Source organism: Panthera tigris, chromosome D1, assembly GCF_018350195.1.
Source record: "Panthera tigris isolate Pti1 chromosome D1, P.tigris_Pti1_mat1.1, whole genome shotgun sequence".
Lineage (NCBI taxonomy): Eukaryota > Metazoa > Chordata > Mammalia > Carnivora > Felidae > Panthera > Panthera tigris.
In genome coordinates, this window is record NC_056669.1 from 40,075,885 (window position 1) to 40,096,526 (window position 20,642).

General features: G+C 45.5%; 1 protein-coding gene across 1 annotated transcript; it reads right to left on the bottom strand.

Moving 5' to 3' along the window:
- Positions 1-5,493: 5,493 nt before the first annotated feature.
- MTNR1B (melatonin receptor 1B) lies at positions 5,494-20,307 on the bottom strand. The gene is made up of 3 exons (XM_007079066.3): positions 20,085-20,307; positions 8,168-9,024; positions 5,494-5,726 (listed from the first exon to the last, which is right to left on the bottom strand). Exons 1-3 carry the CDS (start codon positions 20,305-20,307, stop codon positions 5,694-5,696), a joined length of 1,113 nt encoding a protein of 370 aa, XP_007079128.2. The 3' UTR covers positions 5,494-5,693.
- Between the last annotated feature and the right edge of the window lie 335 nt (positions 20,308-20,642).

The window sequence follows — 20,642 nt, forward strand, 5'->3', positions numbered from 1 at the left end:
CCCCTTTTCTTTTAACAAACAGACACACCCTATTTCTCTTTGAATGATTTTTTTTCACTGCTTCCAAAATTTCAATCGATCATCAAAAGACAGAAATGTAACAACTTTGAAAACACTCACCAAAAGAAAGAAAAAACAAAGTGCTACAGTTTCCCAAAGCAACTCCCGAATTGTTTTGAACCATTCTTATTAGAATAAACATGTACCTTCTTAGGAGACCATTTAGAAAAATATAAAACTTGTCACTTGCTCATTCATCTTCTATCAATGAACTTTTGGGCTGCTATGTTTTTGGTAATTGTAAATAAAGCTGCTGTAGACATTTATGCGCAAGTCTTTATACAGATGTAAGCTTTCATTTATTTTGCATAAATACCTAGGAGAATAGCTGAGTCATAAGACTATTTATAATAAAAAATGAAAGGGGGCACCTGGGTGGCTCAGTCGGTTAAGCGTCTGACTTCGACTTGGGTCACGATCTCATGGTTCGTGGGCTCGAGCCCCACGTCTGGCTCTGTGCTGACAGCTCAGAGCCTGGAGCCTGCTTCGGATTCTGTGTTTCCTGCTCACACTCTCTCTGTCTCTCAAAATTAAATAGACATTTAAAAAAAAATGTTTGTAATGAAAGCTATGTATAATAATGTATGCTTGCAAGAAACTGTCAACATGTCCTCCAATATTTAATTTCACACTCCATCCTATAATATATGAGAGTTTCAGGAGCTCTACTTCCTTATCGACTTTAGACACTTCCAGGCTTTTGGATTTTAGCCACTCTCAAAAGTATAAACATTGACGTAATTATGGCTTAAATTTACATTGCCATCATGATTAATACTGACCATTTTTTTCTTGTTTTTTTAAAATGTTTTGATTTATTTTGAGAGAGAGAGAACAGGAGAGAGACAGCACAAGTGGGGGAGGGGCAGAGAGAGAGGGAGAGAGAGAGAATCCTAAGCAGGCTCCAGGCTCAGCACAGAGCCTGATGGCAGGGCTCAATCCCATGACTGTGAGATCATGAACTGAGCTGAAATCACGAGTTGGACACTTAACCAACTGAGCCACCCAGGCATCCCCATTTTTTCTTGTTTTTGTAGGCCATTCACATATCTTCGATTGCAAAGTGACTATTCAAATCTTTCACCCATTTTTTTAGGTAAACTTTTTATTTTGAGATAATTGTAGACTCACATGCAGTTGTAAGAAATAATACAGACATTCTGTGTACCTTTCACCTAGTGTACCCCAACGGGTAACACCTTGTAAAACTGTAGTACATGGGGCGCCTGGGTGGCTCAGTCGGTTGAGTGTCCAACTTCGGCTCAGGTCATGATCTCATAGCTCGTGGGTTTGAGCCCCACGTCGGGCTCTGCACCGACAGCTCAGAGCCTGGAGCCTGCTTTGGATTCTGTGTCTCCCTTTCTCTCCGCCCCTAACCCACTCACATTCAGTCTCTGTCTTTCTCAAAAATAAATAAACATTAAAAAAAAATTAAAACCGTAGTACAATATCACAGCCAGTTACCACCATTGCTACCGTCATCACATTCAGATTTAACCCTTTGTCCATATACTCATTTGTGCATATGTATTAGTTATACATGATTTTATAACACGTATATACCGTATTTCCGTGTTCACCATCAGTCAAGATCCGGAACAGTTCCGTCATCACAAGGAGCCCTCGTGTGGCTCTTTCATAACCATATCCACCCATCCCTAAACTCTGCAACCGCTAACCTATCTCCAATTATAAACCTTGTCATTTGAAAAATATTGTAGAAATGGAATTATAGAGTCCATAATCTTTTGGGATGATTTTTTTCACTCATAATTCCCTGGAGAGTCATCTAAGTTGTTGCTTGTATCAATAGTTTGTTTCTTCTTCTTTTTTTTAAATAAGTGGTATTCCATGGTGTGGATGTACGATAGTTTGTTTAACAGTTTACCTGCTGAAAGACATCTGGGTTGTTTACCATTTTTCATTATTATGACTAAAGCTAAATGATCATTCTCGTATAGGTTTTTTTCTGGGTCATATGGTAATTGCGTGGCTTGTTTCTAAGGAAATGTAATCTGTTTTCCAGAGTGGTGGTATCATTTTACATTCCCACTAGCAGTTTATAAGGGATCCAGTTTCTCTGCACATGCACCGACATTGGGTGTTCACTAGTTACTATTCTGATAGGTATGTGCTGATATATAATTGTGGCTTCAGTTTCATTGCTCTGATGGCTAATGATGTTGAACTTTTTTTTTTTCAGGTGCTTATATGCCATCTGTATATCCTCTTCAGTGAATTTTCTGGTTTTTTTCTATGTTTCAATTGAAATGTTTAGTCTTTTGCTCTTGAGTTTTGAAAGTTCTTCCTATATGTTCTCGATACTAATCCTTTGTCAGGTGTGTGGTTTGCAAATATTTTGTCCCAGTCCGTAGCTTATCTTTTTATCCTCTTAACAAGATCTGTTACAGAGCAAACCTTTTTCATGTTGATGGGTCCAATTTATCCATTTTTTTTCTTTTGTGGATTGTGCTTTTGTTGTCAAGTCTAAGAACTTGTTACTTAGCTCTACATCTCAAATATTTTCTATTGTTTTCCAAAAATAGTTTTACATTTTATATTTAAATCTGTCATCAATTTTGACTTAATTTTTGTGTAAGTAATGAGGTTCAAGTCAAGATTCATTATTTTGTCCATTTTTTTTGAGTTGATCATCTTTTTGTTGTTGAATTGTATCTATTCTTTATGTATTCTGGATACAACTCCTCTGTCAGGTAAATGTATTGTGGATATATTTCCTAAGCTATTTATTTTTTTTAACAGTATCTTTTGATGAACAGAAAAATTTAATTTCAATAAGGTCTTATGTATCATGATGAAGACTATGGTTCCTTTTTAAATTAAATTAAATTAAATTAAATTAAATTAAATTATGCAATCCAAGCCACAAATCAAATCATGATGTATGTCTGTGAAACCTTCCAAAAATTCATATACTGTATAGTCTAGTGATCAGCCTTTTATTTACACATTTACTCTTAAAATGCCTTTATGAAAAAAATCTTTCTTTCTACTGTTATGTCCTATCTGTGAATATTAGTAAGTTAAAACATCCTATACATCATATCCAGACACTTGATGTAGGAGATTGTTGATTACATTTTCATGGAGACATTTGACTTTTCCAAGAGGTTTGAATCCTATCTACTGCAAGACTTAATCAACCAAACAAAATCTTCCCTTTACCATAAAAAAATTAAATTAAATTAAATTAAATTAAAATTTAATTTAATTTTATGTCATTTTATTTTATTTTTGAGAGAGAGAGAGTACAAGCATGGGAGGGGCAAAGGGAGAGGAAGAGAATCTCAAGCAGGCTCTATGCCCAGCATGGAGTCCATTGCAGGGCTTGATCTCACGACCATGAGCCAAAATCAAGACTCAGACACTTAACCAACTGAGCTACCCAGGCACCCCTTGTTAGTGCTTTTATATCTCAGCTAAGAAATCTTTGCTTACTACAAGGGCATGAAGACATTCTCCTGTGTAGTCTTCTAGAATATTTATCATTATGTCTTCTATATTTAAGGCTATAATCTATTTTGAATTATTTATGTGTATGAACTAAGGGAGGGATTGAAGAGGTTTTTTGCCTCCCTCCTTTTGATATCCAGTTTTTCCAGCACCATTTGTTAAAACTAGTCTACTTTCCTATTGAGTTGGCTTGGTGATTTGGTTAAAAATCAGTTTACCATATATGTATGGATTTATTTCTTGACTCTATTCTGTCGTATTGATTTATTTGCTTATCCTTATGCCAAAACCACACTGCTTCTTATAATGTAGCTTTAGAATACATCTTGAAATCAGATCTTGTTAGTTCTCCAAATCTGTTCTCTTCAAGATTATTTTGGTTATTCCACATCACTTGCATTTATATAGGTTTTCTATAATCAGATTGCCAAAATCTTCAAAAAATCTTGCCTGGGTGGCTCAGTCGGTTAGGTGTCTGACTTTGGCTCAGGTCATGATCTCACAGTTGGTGGTGTGGGTTCGAGCCCCACGTTGGGTTCTGTGCTGAATGCTTGCTCAGAGCCTGGAGCCTGCTTTGGATTCTGTTTCTTCTCTCTCTGCCCTCCCCCACTTGGGCTCTGTCTCACTCTGTCTCTCAAAGATAAATAAATGTAATAAAAATTTTTAAAAAGAAAAATCTTGCTAGAATTTTGATTAGGATTTCATTGACTCCATAGATGAATTTAGGAAAGTAGATATTTTAATATTTTTCGAATCCACGAATATGGTATATCTCTCCATTGATTTTGGTCTTCTCTACTTTCTCTCTGCAGTCTTTTGGAGTTTTCAGCATAGGGACTTTGTACATCTTTTGGTTAATTCTATATTTGATCATTTTTGTGGTATTGTTATTGTTTTTATTTATTTTTTTCACTTTAAGAACAGCTATAGTTTTTTAAAAATTTACCCTGCATCCTGTGACCTTACTAAATTCACTTACTAATTCTGGTAGCTTTATTTTGTTTTGTTTATTTTTTTTAACTTTATTTTGAGAGAGACAGAGAGACAGAAAGCATGAGTGGGGAAGGAGCAAAGTGGGAGAGAGGGAATCCTAAGCAGGTTCTGCACGGTCAGTGCAGGGCCCGACAGAGGGCTTGATCTCATGAACCGTGAGATCGTGACCTGAGCTGAAATCAAGAGTCAGCTGCTTAATCTACTGAGTTACCCAGGTGTCCCTTGTTTGTTTGTTTGTTTGTTTTAAAGATTTTATACGGTTTTCTACATATAGGATCATGTAATCTGAGAATGAGAGTTTTACTTTTTATTTTTTCTTAATAACATGTGTGTCCTTTGTTTCTTTTTCTAATTTATTATAAAGCTAGGGCTTCCAGTAAAATATTGAAAGAAATGGTGGGAGCATACATCTTTGTTTCAATTCAGGGAAAAAACATTAATGATTTCACTATTAAATATGTTATCATTTGTAGTTTTTTCAAAGATACTCTTTACCAGCTTGAGGAAATTTACTCCTATTCCTGGTTTTCCAAAAAAAAATTTTTTGTCATGAATGAATGTTCAATTGTGTAAAATGATTTTTTTGCATGTATTGACATAATTTTCTCTCTTATTCTGTTAAAATTACAAATTACATTGATTTTCAAATGTAAAATTAACCTTATATTCTTGGGGGACCACCTTGGTCATGATGCAGAATCCTTCTTGTATATTTTTGGAACCAATTTGCTAATATATCGTTACGGATTTTTGCATCTCTGTTCAGGAGGGACATAATTTTTCTTTTCTTGTATGTAATTTTTCTTTTGTTTAAATGAAATTGCAATGCTATAAGGAAGTGTTATGCTGATTTCACAAAATACACTGAGAAATGTTTTTTCTTCCTCTATTTTCTGAGTATATGTAAGGTTAGTATTATTTCTTTATTAAATATTTGATAAAATTCACAAGTTAAATTACGTGGGCCAATAGTTATCTTTATGGAAAGATTTTTTAAAAAATAAATCCAAGTTCCTAAATAGACATTTACAGCAAGGTGGTGGAGGATGGATAGAGTTCCCACACTTTTGCAGCAAAATTGTCTTTAAGATCAGGGTGTGTAGCTTGAGGCCATTCCACATGAGCACACAGATGGCCCCAGTATCCTGGGTTTTCTCTATACCCTTTCATTCTCTTGGTTCCTGGATCATCACCAAAACCTATGGAAACAAGAAAAGGTCCCAGTTAGCAAACTGTCAGAACTGGCAAATCAGGTAACATCTGTGGGCCCAGAAAACTGAAGAGAACTTTTGTTTCCTCAATCCGTATTTATTGAGACTTTACCATGCATTCAGCTCAGAGTTAAAAGATAGAAATAAGAGGAGCAGTGGGGGACACCCATTGCCTCTAAGTCAAGAGCGAAGGGCAAATCCCTATAGTTGGTGCCTGGGGAGAGGAGGCAGAGAGAACAGAACACATGCCTGGTCTGATGAGCTCAGGCTCTGCACAGAACCAAGAAGAGTGGCTGCAGCTCAGCGAGAAGCCGTAGGTCCCTTGTGTTTCACTCTCAGACTGAGGTCTGAACTGGGAGGCCTCCCTGGACAGGACTCTCCGCACCCAGCAACGGGATCCCAATAGGTAGGCAACCGGGGCTGAAACACCTGCATTCCTAACAGTTTGGTAGAGGACCTCCGGGGTCCGAATCAGATTACGGGGCTCTTCCCCACACCCCACACTCAAAATGGTTTTGGTGGAGCTAAGAGCACTTGAATGTTTCACAAGCTCCCAGGTAACTAGATGACTAGCCACAGCACCCAAACTGATTCCTCACATGACAAGGGAAGGCAAAGCATCCAGAATAATGCTGAGACGTCAGCATTCTGGGCTCTTTGGTCTGCAAAGCTGCCAGCTGGTTGAGGTAACTTTTCTCTCTCCTTGGAACCCCCCCGCGCAACTTATGTCCTTGGGGTACTTACCCCACTTTTTCCTGCCACACCTTCTAAGGTATGGGCAGGGGTGGGGAAGGAAACGGGATACTGCTGTCAGACAGACTTGGACTCTGTCCAAGGAAACTCAGGGAATCATTTCACTTCTTTGAGTTTTAGTCGCTTACTAAATATAGATAATGATATGTCCTCAAAGAATTTTCTAAGGATTCAGTGAGAGAGTGCATATAGTGCCTGATACAAAGCAAGCACCCGCTAAGTGCCAGCTGATACTGTTCATTAGCAGACTGTGACCTCCAAGAGGGCAGGCAACACGCCTTTTTTTTCTCCTGCTGGACCTGGCCCCAGAGTAGTCGGTCATGTTTGTGGAACCGAAGAAGGAGGCCAAATTCAAAGGAAGGAAGCCAAATTGGTGCTAAGACCTGAAGTGTCTGCAAATACAAAGCCTGTAGGCTGACATGCTAAAACAGGAAGTGAGGCGCCCTTCCCCCACCTCCATTCACGCCTCCCCCACTCACTTGCCTCCACTTCCGGTCTTTGTCTCCTCTCCTCTCCTTCAAGATTATCTTTCATTTCAGGTAGTAGTAGTAGTAATAATAATAATAATAGTTAGTGTTTACTGAATGATCGCCATGCGTCAGGCACTGTCCTCAGCTCTTTGGCTGTATTATCCCAAGGAACCCTCACAACAGCCCTGGGAGACAAGTACTGGCACGATCTCCATTGTCCGGTGAATAAACCGAGGAATACAGAGGTCAGGAGCTTGCCCCAAGTCACACAACTTGAGCCCGGTGGAACCGGGAAAGGAAGCCAGGCCGGCTACAAGCTCCAGATGCCTGAGGAGGGGGTGTGTGTGTGCTTGAGGTATGTGCATGGTGTGGCTGAGGTGGTGGTGCGTGCGGTGTATACACGGTGGTGTGTATGTGTGTGTGCACGTGCACGTATGCGCAGGGAGTCAGTGGGGGAGCGTGCAGAACACTTGCCCTCTGGACGCGCCAGCCCCCTGCAGCCCTGCAGAGCTACCTAGCTCCTAGCACTACAGAGCTTTTTCTTTTCTTTTTTATTGGTGGGGGGGGGGGTGTTCATAGATGGCCTTTATTATGTTGAGGTATGTTCCCATATGTGTGTGTGTGTATGTATCAGTATATATGTCACATATATATGTGTGTGTATATATACACACACACACACACACACACACACACACATATATATATATAATTTATTGTCAAACTGGTTTCCACACAACACCCAGTGCTCATCCCGACAGGTGCCCTCCTCAATGCCAACAGGAAGGTATCCATTCTTACTGCCCTTTGGGGAACAGAGAGAAACCAGAAAGGAGGCCAAAGTGGGAGAAGAGGACAGCTCATAGGAAGCAATTGGCTTCTTCTGTCCCAAGCCCGTCCTCATTCTGTCCCTTCCTTGGTTGATGTGTGCCTCAAGGCTCCGGTGCAGTGGGAGTGTCTGCCAGGGCCGATGCCGAGCTCACTTGGATGTGGCCCCCAGTGCCTATAGGCATCCTCTGACTAGCCCGAACCAAGGGTGCCAATGGTCTTCTTGTCCACAGGATGAAGTTCCACAAGCCATGTGCTGTCACGTGAACAGGACGGCATAGCCCAGCAGGCTGCCTGATCTCACCCACGGAGCAGATCCACCCCCACCATTTAATGAACCTGTCGCCCGGTCAGTGATCCAGTCTAGAGAGTGTCTACCTGGACAGGATGCTGGGCATTAACGACAGGTGGAGTTTGGCTCTGAGGTCCTGTGGACTGGCTGCCCTTGGAAGCATCCCGGAAGCAGTGCCCAGGGTTCCAGAGGGCTGAGACAATCTTCTTGTATTCCCTACGGAAGTTCTGGTTCAGGAGCCCGTAGACTATGGCATTAAGGCAGCTGTTGAAGTAAGCCAGGTAGTAGCTGGTGACAAAGAGCCCCTCCGGGACCTGGGGAGCTATTCCTTCTGGGTCGATGGCCACAGCAAGGCCAATGCAGTTCAGCGGGGCCCAGCAGATAGCGAAGATCACAAACACCACGAACATGGTTAGGAAGCTCCGGACATCGCTGGGCCTCAGGCGCAGCTTGGTCTCCAGCTTGGCCTTCCTGTGGGACTGGAGCACCAGCACCCAGATGCGCAGGTAGCAGAAGGACACAACAGCAATGGGGAGGAGGAAGTGAATGACTACCACTGCCACTGTGTACTGTGTGCTGGCCGTCTGGATGAAGGTGCAGGAGTAGATGCGTGGGTCGTACTCCAGGGACCCCACGAAAAAGTTGGGCACCAAGGCCACCAGAGTGAGCAGCCAGGTGAGGCAGATGTAGACCGCGGTGTGCCAGTGCCGGTAGATCCGGTGGTAGGCCATGCTGTGACAGATGTAGCAGTAGCGGTTAATGGCAATGGCAGTGATGTTGAAGACAGAGCCGATGACACTCAGGCCCAGCACGAAGCCACTGGCCTTGCAGTGCACCTCCCCCAGGGCCCAGCCGTCATGGAAGATGGCCACGAGGATTAGCGGGTAGGGGTACAAGGCCACCACCAGGTCAGCTGATGCCAGGCTCACCAAGAACAGATTACCTGGAACAGGAAATAGGGAGCAAGAGTCAGCAAGAGACCCCACAATTTCTCTTCTGTCAAATATCCTACCCTTTATCCAGTTACCTTAAACAGTTACTTAAAAGCTACTGAGCTAACTATTAGTACTGGGGATGGAACAGTGGCTTTTGGAGGCACGGCGTTCAGGGCTCACACAGCATCTCTGCTGCTCACTGTGTGACTGAGGCAAGTTACGCCGGCGCTCCAGGCCTCATCTTTCTCATTCGCAGAATGGGAATAATGATACCTACTTTCCACTATAGCTGTAGAATTAAATAATGGTGCCAAGTGCTTGGGGACACAGTGGGTGCTCACAAACGATGACAATTTTCATGAGAGGCACAGATGCTCGGGGGCTTGGCATCGTTTAAACTCCAACAAGGATTCCCAGGGACGAGGATCCAAACATCAGGAAAATTGAATTAACGACATTTAGAGAGTAGCCTGTTGACCAGTCGGGAGAAGACGCAAAAGGAGACTATCAGAGAGATTTATAGGAAGGTGGCGTGTGGGCAGGGAGGGGTGGTAGTGAATCCACTTCCCTGGCTTTTATATGCAAAAGAAGAAAGGACTGGACTCCATGCCACCAGGCCGGGCGTCTGCCGACATGGCCATGTGGCTGGGAGCGTAGGCCCCAGGCGAGGCAACACAGGGGAATACCAGAGTACTTGGTTCTTCCTCTTGCAACCTTTCTTCTATCCCACCTGCCAAATGCAGTTCACATTTAGAAAACTGAATTAAAGACACTTAGAAAGTAGCCTGAGCCGCCTCCCTTTGCTGAATGGAGTGTTCTCTGGCGTCACCAAGCTCCGTAGCCAGAGAGAACCTCTGGAAACTACAGCAGCCATTGATTAATATGCTTTGGACGTGTTCTGGGCCAGAATCCTAGGGAAGAGACGGGGCTACATCCAAAAGAACTCATTTCTATGGCTACAACATTTGCATTCTAAAACAAACACTGACTCGCGAATAAAGCACCAAGAATCTGAAAGTTGGGCCGACATGAAGCTCAGAACATGAGAGGCTCGATCCCTGATGCCACTTGTTTCACTCACTGAGTGCACTGTTGGAGCACCAACTACATGCTCAGAAGATGATATCCTCTCCAGCCATAGAGACCCTTGGGAATGCAGTGGGCACTAGACGTCATCTTTCAAGCCTTCTAGCCTCTTACCACATGGTGGAGTGCAAGCTGCCGGCCCTAGAGCAGCTGAACACAGAGGGCAGATGGAATACGTGTGCAGGAGGGACTCCCCAAGGAGGCAAGGACACTGGCTCCGGTGCCACCATGAATGTGTTCTGTATGTGGCAGAGGCTGATGTGACCACCTCAGGGGTCCAAAGCATCAGGCAGGGTCCAAAAGGTGCAGCCATCAGAGAGAGGTCTGGCTGTGGTCTGGCTTCAAGGGGGTACAGAAAAAGGGAGGCTCAGAGTCATCTGGCTGGGGATCCTTCTGAGTCAGACCCTCAGGTAAGGTAGACTCCACAATTACAGTTACAAACCCCCAAGGTAGAGAAAGGGCTGTTTCCAGCCCGTTCCCCACACATATTTACCACGTCTCAAAGAAGTTTCCACAGGATGCGCTCCAGATGGGGGTGGGAACACAGAAGACCCCCAGGCAGCCTTCTTTTTTTTTTTTTAATTTTTTAACGTTTATTTATTTTTGAGAGAGAGAGAGAGACAGACAGAGAGAGAGAGAGAGAGAGAGAACACGAGTGGGGGAGGGGCAGAGAGAGAGGGAGACAGAATCTGAAACAGGCTCCAGGCTCTGAGCTGTCAGCACAGAGCCTGACACTGGGCTCAAACTCAGGAATGGTGAGATCTTGACCTGAGCCGAAGTCAGATGCCTGAGTCACCCAGGTGCCCCCAGGCAGTCTTCTTGAAGTGCCTATTCTGGCCTTAGAGGCATGTAGTCAACCTCACTCAGAACCAATAGAAAAGAAGACTGTTAGCTTCCTGGGACTCGTCAGGACCTAACCACTCCTGAGTCAGACCTATGTGAGGGCCCAAGGGAGATAGGATGTAAGTGATGTAACATCGTTTGGACAATTAGGCATCTTAATGGGATAAAATTGGGATAAAACCCCGTCACATTCTTCCTGCTGGGTGTGGCCAGGCAGGAAATGCACATCTGAGGACCTGCTTGAGGTGTGGAATGGGTCTCCTGCTTTTCCATTCAATTCCCAGTCATGTTTGCTGTCTCCACTGGTGGATTTCAGTCTCTGGCTCTCCTGCTCAGACCTCACCTGGCTCCAAGACGGCGAGGTATTTCTTCTCTCAAAGTTCTTGTTCTCAGCTGAATCAGGAGCCCTTGTCTCTTCCCAGAATTTTAAGTGTCTTTTTGACACTTGGAGGTGGTGCTGGAAGCCGGAATGACATGGGTAATTTCAGCTCTGTCGCTTTGAGGTTGGGCAAGTTACTGAATTTCTCTCTCCGTGACTGTTCCTTCATGGGCTCTCTCCTTTTCTTCTGAGGCCCTCCTTCCTTCTCTTCCCATGCATTCCACTTGGCTGTTTCTGTGAAGAAAATCACTTCTTTCCAACATAGGAATATTGGTCTCTGCAGGGCCCTCTGGGCTCCTGATTGAGCAGCAAACAAGCTTTTGGCACTTGCAAGCACGTGCGGAGAAAGTCAAGGGCTGCTGGGAGCTGGTGCCAGCTCAGCCAGCTGTTTTCCCCGAAAACCAGTGAAGCTCTGCCGTGTTAATGTGGCTCATCCCCTAATAATGCCCCAGAGGCTGGCAAACAGCTTGTAAATAGTGGGAAGAACACATTCAACTCCACGTAGACAGTGATTCAATTACTCTCCCCTATTGCTCCGGCTGTTCCTAAAAGGCTGAAATCAACCAGTTCCCGCTGTAGGTTCATCTGCCCAGACATCAGACTATCTCCCAGATTTCTTGACACAATTCCAAATTAGGCAAATGAAATTCTTGTTTTGTCTCCCATCTGTAGGAAGCCAGGTCCTCTCTGGAGGATACTCAAGGGAGATCTAGTTCTCTATCCATTTCTTCCCCTAGACAGGTGAGAAATCAATCAGGGTGCACACAACACTGCTCATCCCCCAGTGCACGGGCTTCTAATGAATATTTACATCACAAGTCCTGGCGTGATTTATTTCCATCTGGCTCCATCAGACAGGGTGTATTAGTGGAGACAGCCTTCAAAACAGGGCTTTGCTCACTAATACGGGATTCCCTTTTCATATTCATACACAGAGCACATCCCTCACACACAACCACCACAATCCCCTCCCTCCTCGCTTCCTCTGTCCTTTTTCCTGGGAAATCTACTTAACAAGGATCTGGTAATCCGGTGGGGGGGGGGGGGGAAGAAAGCCAGCAGACGCCGTCGAGCTATCTAGTCTTCATCAGATAGGAAAATTCCAGAAGGTAAAGCTATCTCCATCCCTTGCCCCTCCTCCTGTGCGCCCCCCGCATCCCTCCTCCCTGTGCCCACCCTGCATGCCCAAAAAAAGAGTTTGTTGGATTTAAATTGTCCTCGGTCATTGAGCTAAAAGCCAATGTAGAAACAAATAGTCATGGAATCATTTTCTCAGTAAATATTTCTGAGTAGCTACCAGGCACCAGCTCTGCCTTTGCCAGGGCCGAGGGAGGCATGGTGAACAAGAAAGACACATTCCCTCCCCACACAAAGCTCATGGTCTCAGAGAAGCCAATTAAATAAATAAAAAACCAAGACATAGAAAGGTTAAAATAGGGAAATAAACAGATCGTCTATCATTTCTAACAGGGTTAAACTTTTGTGCCTCGGGGTCATCTTCTATCCCTTACCTATTCAAACATACAATACGTCTATTGAGTACTACCATGTGTGGGTCAAAGACATGGCCCCTGCTGTTGAGAGGCCAACAGGGCTATTGGGGAAACAGACACAAAAACAGCAGCCAATCAGTGTGGTGAGAGCTGGGAGGGAGGCCAGGCTAAGGGAGCAGTGAGGAAGTACTCAGGTGGCCTGAGGACGGGGGCAGTGGCAGGAGATGGGGCTGGTCAGAAAGGAAAGTTCACCAAGGAGTTGAATAAAATTACAAAGACCCTTGCAACAGGCCTGCCTCCTTCCTAGAATGGCTGTTTTCTTCCAATGGGATTTGTACGGGAAAGGGCAGAGGAAATAATAATCATCTCTAAACTAAACTGAACTATTTTTATCAGTTCCTTTCTGGGGATAAGCATCTGAAATCACTGAGCAGATCATTTATCAAAAACTTGATTTCCTCGGGCACCTGGCTGGCTCAGTCAGTAAAGCATGTGACTCTTGCTCGAGGAGTTGTGGGTTCATGCCCTTCATTGGGTGTAGAGATTACTTAAAAATAAAATCTTAAAAAAAAAAACAAAAAACTTGATTTCCTTACAAACACTAAAACAAATGGCTTTTACATTAATGTAAGCTCCTAATTTGGTTCCCAAATTCTTTGGTGGCAGAGATTGTTTTCCACTAAAATGACATTATTTACGAAAATCTTAGAGAGTGTGGATGCGTCTAAGGGCTAAGTTGAAATGTAACTTTGGTTTAATTAAAAAAGAAAAGGACTGTTAGGCAAGCTAATAGTGTAAACAAAAACATGATGGGGGTACTTCAACCACTTAAAAGAAGAAAATGTATTCTTTTTCCTTTTTCTTATGCCAAGAGCATAAACATCTATTTTTTAAAAAATGAGATTCTTGTTACAAAATATTCTTCCATAATCATCAATAGAGATATCTGGAGACTCTTATGGTACCATTTTACTACTTCACTTACACTTAATACTAACAACAAAGCAAAAATTTGTATAGCACCTTGGAGTTTATAATGTGCCTTTACATAAATTGGCTGAATTGTCTATCACAAGAATCCTTTAAAGTTGACAGCATGGTTTCCATTTCAAGAAACTGACACTAAGATTATGTGAACTGCCAATAGCCCTAACAGAGAAAGAGTGACAAAGAAGGGGCACTGGAGGGAATCAGGAAAAAGAAATGTCAAGGGCAATGGTGTAGTTTCTTGGTCATCCACCAAGGCGAGAAAGAACAGGAAAGTGTGCCCATTTAACCTGGCCATTAGGAGGTGACATTAGCAAGGGCAAATTCTGTCAAATGTTGGAGAATAAACTTTTGCACTGTAGCTGGCTCTCCCAATCAGCTCTGGCTTCAAGACAAGGAAAGAAATGGAAGGGTCTTTGCCAAGGGATATCCCCTTGATGGGGGGATGTACAGAGTCTTTTTCCTTTTCTGTCTCTTTTAAATGGGAGAGACTTTTATCTGGCACATAATAAGCACACAGTAATATTAGCTCTAATTTATTACTGTTGTTTTTATATTATTATTAGTTGCATAGAAAAAAACAAGAAAGAGACTCTCAACTACAATCTTGGACTATAATTCCTGGAGATAAGATATGAGAAGTCACAGCTCAGGAAGGACAGCATAGAAGGTAGGACACTGACCCCAGGATGAAAACTCCCTCAGCACTGGGGACTCTACTTCTCAACTCCCCAAATTCTACTCTTTCAGCAATAAGTATTTTAAATTGTAAGACCTAATAGTGGCACTGGTATCTTCAGAATTTTGTGATATATCATGCTAAACACAGAACCCAACTTACGGGGAAAAAAATAAAAAGTCAGTCGAACACAGAAGTCTCCATGCCCCTGGGCTACTGAGAGCTACAGAGAGGGAATTAAAGAGGATTATGAGCTTTCTTGATTGTTCAGCTAAAGACATAATTATGGGATTTAAAATGTGTTTGTCTTTGCTTGGTGAAGAGATAAGAAAGTATTCAGAGCAGAAACCTGAAGTTGGAGAGCTCAGGCAACATCAGGGAGAGAGTCCAAACTAGCCCAGTTTGGTCTTCAGCGGATAAGCACTGCAAACCCCACGGGCTGAGCAGGTCAAAGGACACCTGTCACCAAGTGGCGCGTCTCCATGAGTGGTTGGTGGTGGTAGGATGATGCCTGGACCGAGTGGAATCCACCTCACCTATAACACCTGGAGTGCACAGGGACTGTGGGTCTACTAAGCATTTCCTCCAAGCCTCCCAAGAGCTTTTGCGTGAAGCCAGCCTATCTATTCATTCATCATTTACACCCTCAGTCAACAAGTGGGAGGAGAAGGCGGGCTCTGCTCCCGTCTAACTGGGCATGCAAAACCCCTGCCGGGCTGGAAATTCCCATCAGGAAGCCTGCAATGCAGTCTCTGTCCCTGGAAAAAGATGGTACAGGCTGAGCATCACTGGGTGCCTGGAGGACAGAGCAGACTCTGGACAAGGACCTGTGTGTTCGGCAACCAAGTCCTCCATGTTTTCCTGGGCAATCCCAACGTCAAACATTTCACATCCTTTCTCCTTACATATCACCAAACTGTCTTCCCCAACAGCCTCTAACTCAGACGCAGCACAAGAATCCATTGTCAGCCCACGGCTGCTGACTGTCACCTGGGAAATCAGCTACTGTGCCTACGGGCCAGGAGTAACTGATGCTTGTCGTGCTTTCACCTCTCTTAATGGAGATCATCTCAACATGACACTAAGGACATGAGTCTCTCAGCTCTCTTCCGTGTGGCCGACTGGACAGTGAAGGTAACGGCAGGAGGCTCACATTCCACAGGCAGCCCAGACCAGCAAGGGGCAAACTCCCTAAGGAGCCACTGAGGCACAGTTTGGGGCAGCCCAGGCATGGCTGGAGGCGGCCGGCCACACAGGAGCAAGTGGAGCAGGCACACCTTTGTGTAGAGGTGCCACTCAGCTTTCAAGGACAAGAGTGAGGTGTACTGTACCCTTTTAGTGTTCAAAGCAATTCAGTTCCGTAAGAACTCCACTGATTGCATGTGCAGTTCTGAGTGCCGTAATGAGCCTGCCCCACCTCGTGAAGCACGATTAATTCCTTCCGACCCGTTGCCTTCCGTTGTCGTGTCCATTTTCAACTTGTTTCAACACCCGTATTCAGTCCTTAGTATGCCCTCAGCTCTGTGGACAGAAATGGACTAAAAGTCTCAGCCTTCAACAAACTCATAGTCCCACAGGGAGAGAGAAAGACCAACAACAGGACAGCGAGGCAGGAGCTGTCTGGGGAGGGCCCGTGGAAGCCCGAAGAGGGAGACAGAGTCCCCACTCCCTCTCCATGGAGGACTTGGTTGCCGAACACACAGGTCCTTGTCCAGAGTCTGCTCCCCACGCCTTTCTTGCTATTAATAAGCAACGTCAACAACCGCACCGGGACATTCACTAGCAGAAAGAGGCAGGGAGCTCCCCGAGATGAGGCAGTGCATAGCACGCGTGGACTGTGTGGGAATGGTTGTAGTTCACAAGTGCAATGAGAGGAGAGAAGAGGCTGTTGCATTAGCGGGGGCTAGCCCCTGGAGAAGGGCTGTGTGAGCCGCGCTCCCGAGTCACCTGTGGTATAGACCCAAGGCAGTAACGGATGGCAATGACTCCACTGGTGGCAAGAGCCACTGCAGGACTGAGCAGGGAAGGTTGACTGGACCCTATGGATACAGTTTCCTCAAGCGATGGTGAGTGTGTAAGGTAGGGCAGTAGGAGTAGGGAGGGCAGGAAAGGGGAATATTAAGAGATATTATAAGGCAAAACTCATGGGGACTTGGGGAATGAAGGAATGACTCCCAGGGATCAGGTGTCTGGGAGAAGAGAAGGAGGTCCAAACACTGGCATCTGGTAAGCCAAGGAAAGAAGGTTTTCAAGGAGGGAGTAGGCCTCGATGACAGATATTTGCACAGAGGGGCATTTCTGAGGCCAGGCTGCAGAACACTGAGGAGGAGATGGGGAGCAGTGAGGTAGTCAGTGGGTGGAAATTGATGTCTGGTTGTGACGGGACAGAGAATAGCAATGAACTTAGAAGCAGACATACAATCAAGGGAAGATTCTTTTCTTTTTCTTTTTTTGGAAATTCTGTTTTATCTTATTATTTTATTTATTTATTTTGACAGAGGGGGAGAGAGAGAGAGAGAGAGAGAGAGAGAGAGAGAGAGAGAGAATCCCAAGCAGGCTCTACACTGTCAGTGTAGAGCTGGACACGGGGCTTGATCTCATGAACGGTGAAATCATGACCTGAGCCGAGATCAAGAGTCAGATGCTTCACTGACTGAGTCACCCAGGAGCCACTTTTTTTTAAACACCAGAGACCCTTGGGTATGTGTGCCTATTTGTGTGTATACCTGTGTGCCTGTGTGTGTGTGTGTGTGTGTGTGTGTGTGTGTATGTGTATGTCTATGATAGACATTGAAAACACAAATAAGAGAGAAAGAACTTGATGGGGGAAGGTTCCAGAAAAGCAGGGAAAGGAAGAGATAAAAATCAAAAAAGTAGAGATTATTGTTGGCTAAGTCTAGACCAGGGCAAGCATGGCCGTGGCAGGCACAAAACATGTCCTCAGATGCTGTCAGGAAAGCCCCAAATATGGTAGGTCCCCAGGAAGCACACACTGAGAATTGTCAACCGCCAACCCAGTGCCATGTAAAAAAAAAAAAAAAAAAAAAAAAAAAAAAAAAGAGTGAACCAAACACCTGGTCTTCCCTTCCAAGGTGGGTCAATGCCCCACATCTGTCTCCCATCTTCCCTCCATCCCTCCCTCTCTTTACTACTGTCTCTGAAAAGATCAACCCAATGCATGCAGCAACAGAAGCCACAGATAGGGTAGTTCCAGGAAAAAAGGACAATTAATCTAACCACTTACCTGCCACCAGGATCATCCCTGTTGGGAATGACAAGAGGAACTGGGGCACCTGAGTGGCTGAGTTGGTTAAGCATCCGACTCATGGTTTCAGCTCAGGTCATGATCTCACAACTCCTGAGTTCAAGCCCCACAACCCAGCTCTGCGCTGATGCTGATGGTGCAAAGTCTGCTTGGGATTCTCTGTCCCCCTCTCTCTGCCCCTCCCCCACTCAGGCTCTCTCTCTGGCTCTCTCAAAAATAAATAAATAAACATTTTTTACAAAAGGAGTGGAAAGAGGAACTGCATCTGTAATAGTCAAGTAAAGGATACTGGCGTCTGTCTGCTAAGAAAGGTTCTATGATCTTAATATGGGCTGTGTGCCTTGGTTATGGGACCTCTGAGTGTTCTCATTGCCACAGTCCTATCTTCTCAACACCAGTGAATTAAGGAACCAAACTTAATTACAGAAAGGTCTGACATGAGTGTTTCTTAAGGTCACTCCAAACTCTCAGTAGAGGAGACTTGATTCCTAGTGGAATGAGTGCAAATTCCAAGTGCTGACAGTTTTTAAGCACCTTTTCAGATCTCACCCTGCTAGGGTTTAACTGAAGTCAATGGTATGCTTTTTCATGACCCTCGTCAATAAATGCAATGGTCAAATCAAAGCTGGTTGTATTGCATGACTAGAGCAGCCACCAATGTGTCAGGAATTAACGTCATTTAGCTATAGTGTCAAAATTTGTTCCTGGTGCTGGGATGTAGTGAACTCAACAGGAAGTAGGAACAGGGGATGTGCCAGCAAGTCACAAGCTCATTACACACCCCGGCCACACTCCCAAATCAGTAAGGCTTCCGGGAGCGCCGCCCCCCTCCCCGCCCCTCGGAATGGAGGAAGGGAGAAGATGCCTGTCTTCAGGTTAAGAAAAAAAGCAGTTCCCACGCTCCCCCCCAAGTCTCCTTTTCCTTAGCAGGCTGCCCAGATTATTCACCAGGGAAGCACAGCCCTCCAGGCTATCTCTAAACACCTGGTTAGTCAGGGAGAGAAGTCGCCTGTGTCGGAACCTGGAGGACCCAGCCCCACCTCCCTCCTGCCCCTCTGTGCCGGGGAAGCATGTTTGTGGTTCCCGCAAAGGGACAATGTGATCAAAAAATTTCAAATACCACTTTCTAACCACAACCTGCCCTTTCATAATATATAGCTTTTACTCAGAGCACGTAATAATGTCTTGAAAAAGGTATTCCAGATAATACTAACCACCACTACTGAAATAATGGCGTTAGAAAGCGTGTTTCTACTTAATAGTGTTGTTTCCCATATTATGAACAGTAGCTCCTAATTTTATTTTTTGTTTGTTCTTTAGGTAAAAACACTGGAGTCACAGATCCGCACAAAATATATATACCCATTTACAACTGGCCTTTCTGAATGGTCTGGCTCCCTAGAAAAGCACAGTTAAACTACATACTTGGCTTTCTTGCTGTTGCTTTTTAATTTTAATTCACTCTAATATTTGAAGGGCCCTTAAGCCCAAACTAGGAAGTTACAAATTGACAAACAGGGCTTTGAACTTCTTCGCAGGCTGAGGTGCTCAGCATGCTCCAATGATCTCTCAGGATCAGAGTTCAGAGACTCCCTCCCTCACCCCTGCCCTTGTAGAGCCCCGGAGTGGAAACACTGAAATGAGAGTGGGCAGAAGGGAAAAATACTTTCAGGACTGCAACCCTATTTTGCCAAATCATCGTTTTAATCTTCACCGAATCCCACGAATTCTCTGTCTTCAGAAAGGACCGCATTATCTCAAAGCAAAGTAGTTCCCACCCAAGCAGACCCTGCAGATTTCTGCATCTGCACTCTCTTGGCCGGCAATGGGTCTTCGGCGAACTGGAGAGAAGTTTCTAACCCAAAGCTCACCCGAGCGCTTCCCTGAATTCATTCATCTTCTTGACACCTGCTTTGTGAACCCCTGTGCTCGGCAGGGGAGGGAGAGAGGTGTCAAAGATCCTGAGATTTCTGTGGCCAGAAAGGGGCACCATCTGGAGCCGCACAAATTGGAGCACCCCGGATGACAGCAGCCTCCAGACACGTGCGTTCCCACAGCGCCGGCGCCGTGCCAACAAGTGCGCCAGAAAAACTTTGTGCAGTTCACGCTGGCACAGGTCCGCCAAGTGCCCTCCGGCAGCTGCGAGAGGCGGACGCCAGCGCCTCGCGTCGGGGAAGGGCAGGAACTCACCCTAACTTTTGAGCCGAGGAGCAAACTTGGGGACTAGGTTAGAGAATAGGGAACGGGGTGCCCGGGACTGAGGACGCGCAAAGAGGCGGATGGCGGGGTCAGGGTCGAGACCAGACGCCAGCCCCAGCAGCGGGCGTGGCGCTCACCTGCGTTCCGGAGCCTGCGGTTCCTGAGCACGGAGAGGATGACCAGGAGGTTGCCCACAACGTCCACCGCGGTAGTGACGATGAGCACGGTAGACAGCGCGGGCGCCTCCCAGAGAGGACGGGCGGTCCCCGAGGGCCGCGCGCAGCCCGTCCCCGGCCAGTCCGGGCGCATGGCCAGCTCGCCCGCCTCGCAGCAGTTGGCGTAGGAGACGTTCTCAGGCATCCTGGACCCTCCCGCGCCGCGCGCGCCAGCCACCGCGCCACCCGCCGTCGCCTCAGGGAGCGCGGTGCCGCGCCTGCAGTTCTCGCCCTCCCCTCTGTGTCCAGGCTGCGCGGGCGAGGGAGGAGGCCTGTTAGGGAGGGACCCAGAGGAAATCATTAAGCGTGGGCAGGGGGCGGAGAGAATGTAGGAACTGGAGGACGACTTAGGGTGCAGGCTTGCCCAAAGGAGCGCCTTCCTCGGTGGCTGGCTCCGGAGCAACTGAGACCCAGAGACCAACTGTGCCTGGCCCAGCCCAGGTCTCAGTCCCTGAGTGCACCTCCACGCCCAGATCCCAG

What these genes read in the sequence shown, in the direction of transcription:
- MTNR1B (XM_007079066.3), bottom strand. Translation starts at nt 20,307, where the DNA reads ATGCCTGAGAACGTCTCCTACGCCAACTGCTGCGAGGCGGGCGAGCTG. An exon ending in CCGCAGGCTCCGGAACGCAG is followed by an intron (nt 9,025 to 20,084) that starts GTGAGCGCCACG and finishes TTCCTGTTCCAG; the next exon opens with GTAATCTGTTCTTGGTGAGC. An exon ending in ATGCCCAGCATCCTGTCCAG is followed by an intron (nt 5,727 to 8,167) that starts GTAGACACTCTC and finishes TTGTTTCCATAG; the next exon opens with GTTTTGGTGATGATCCAGGA.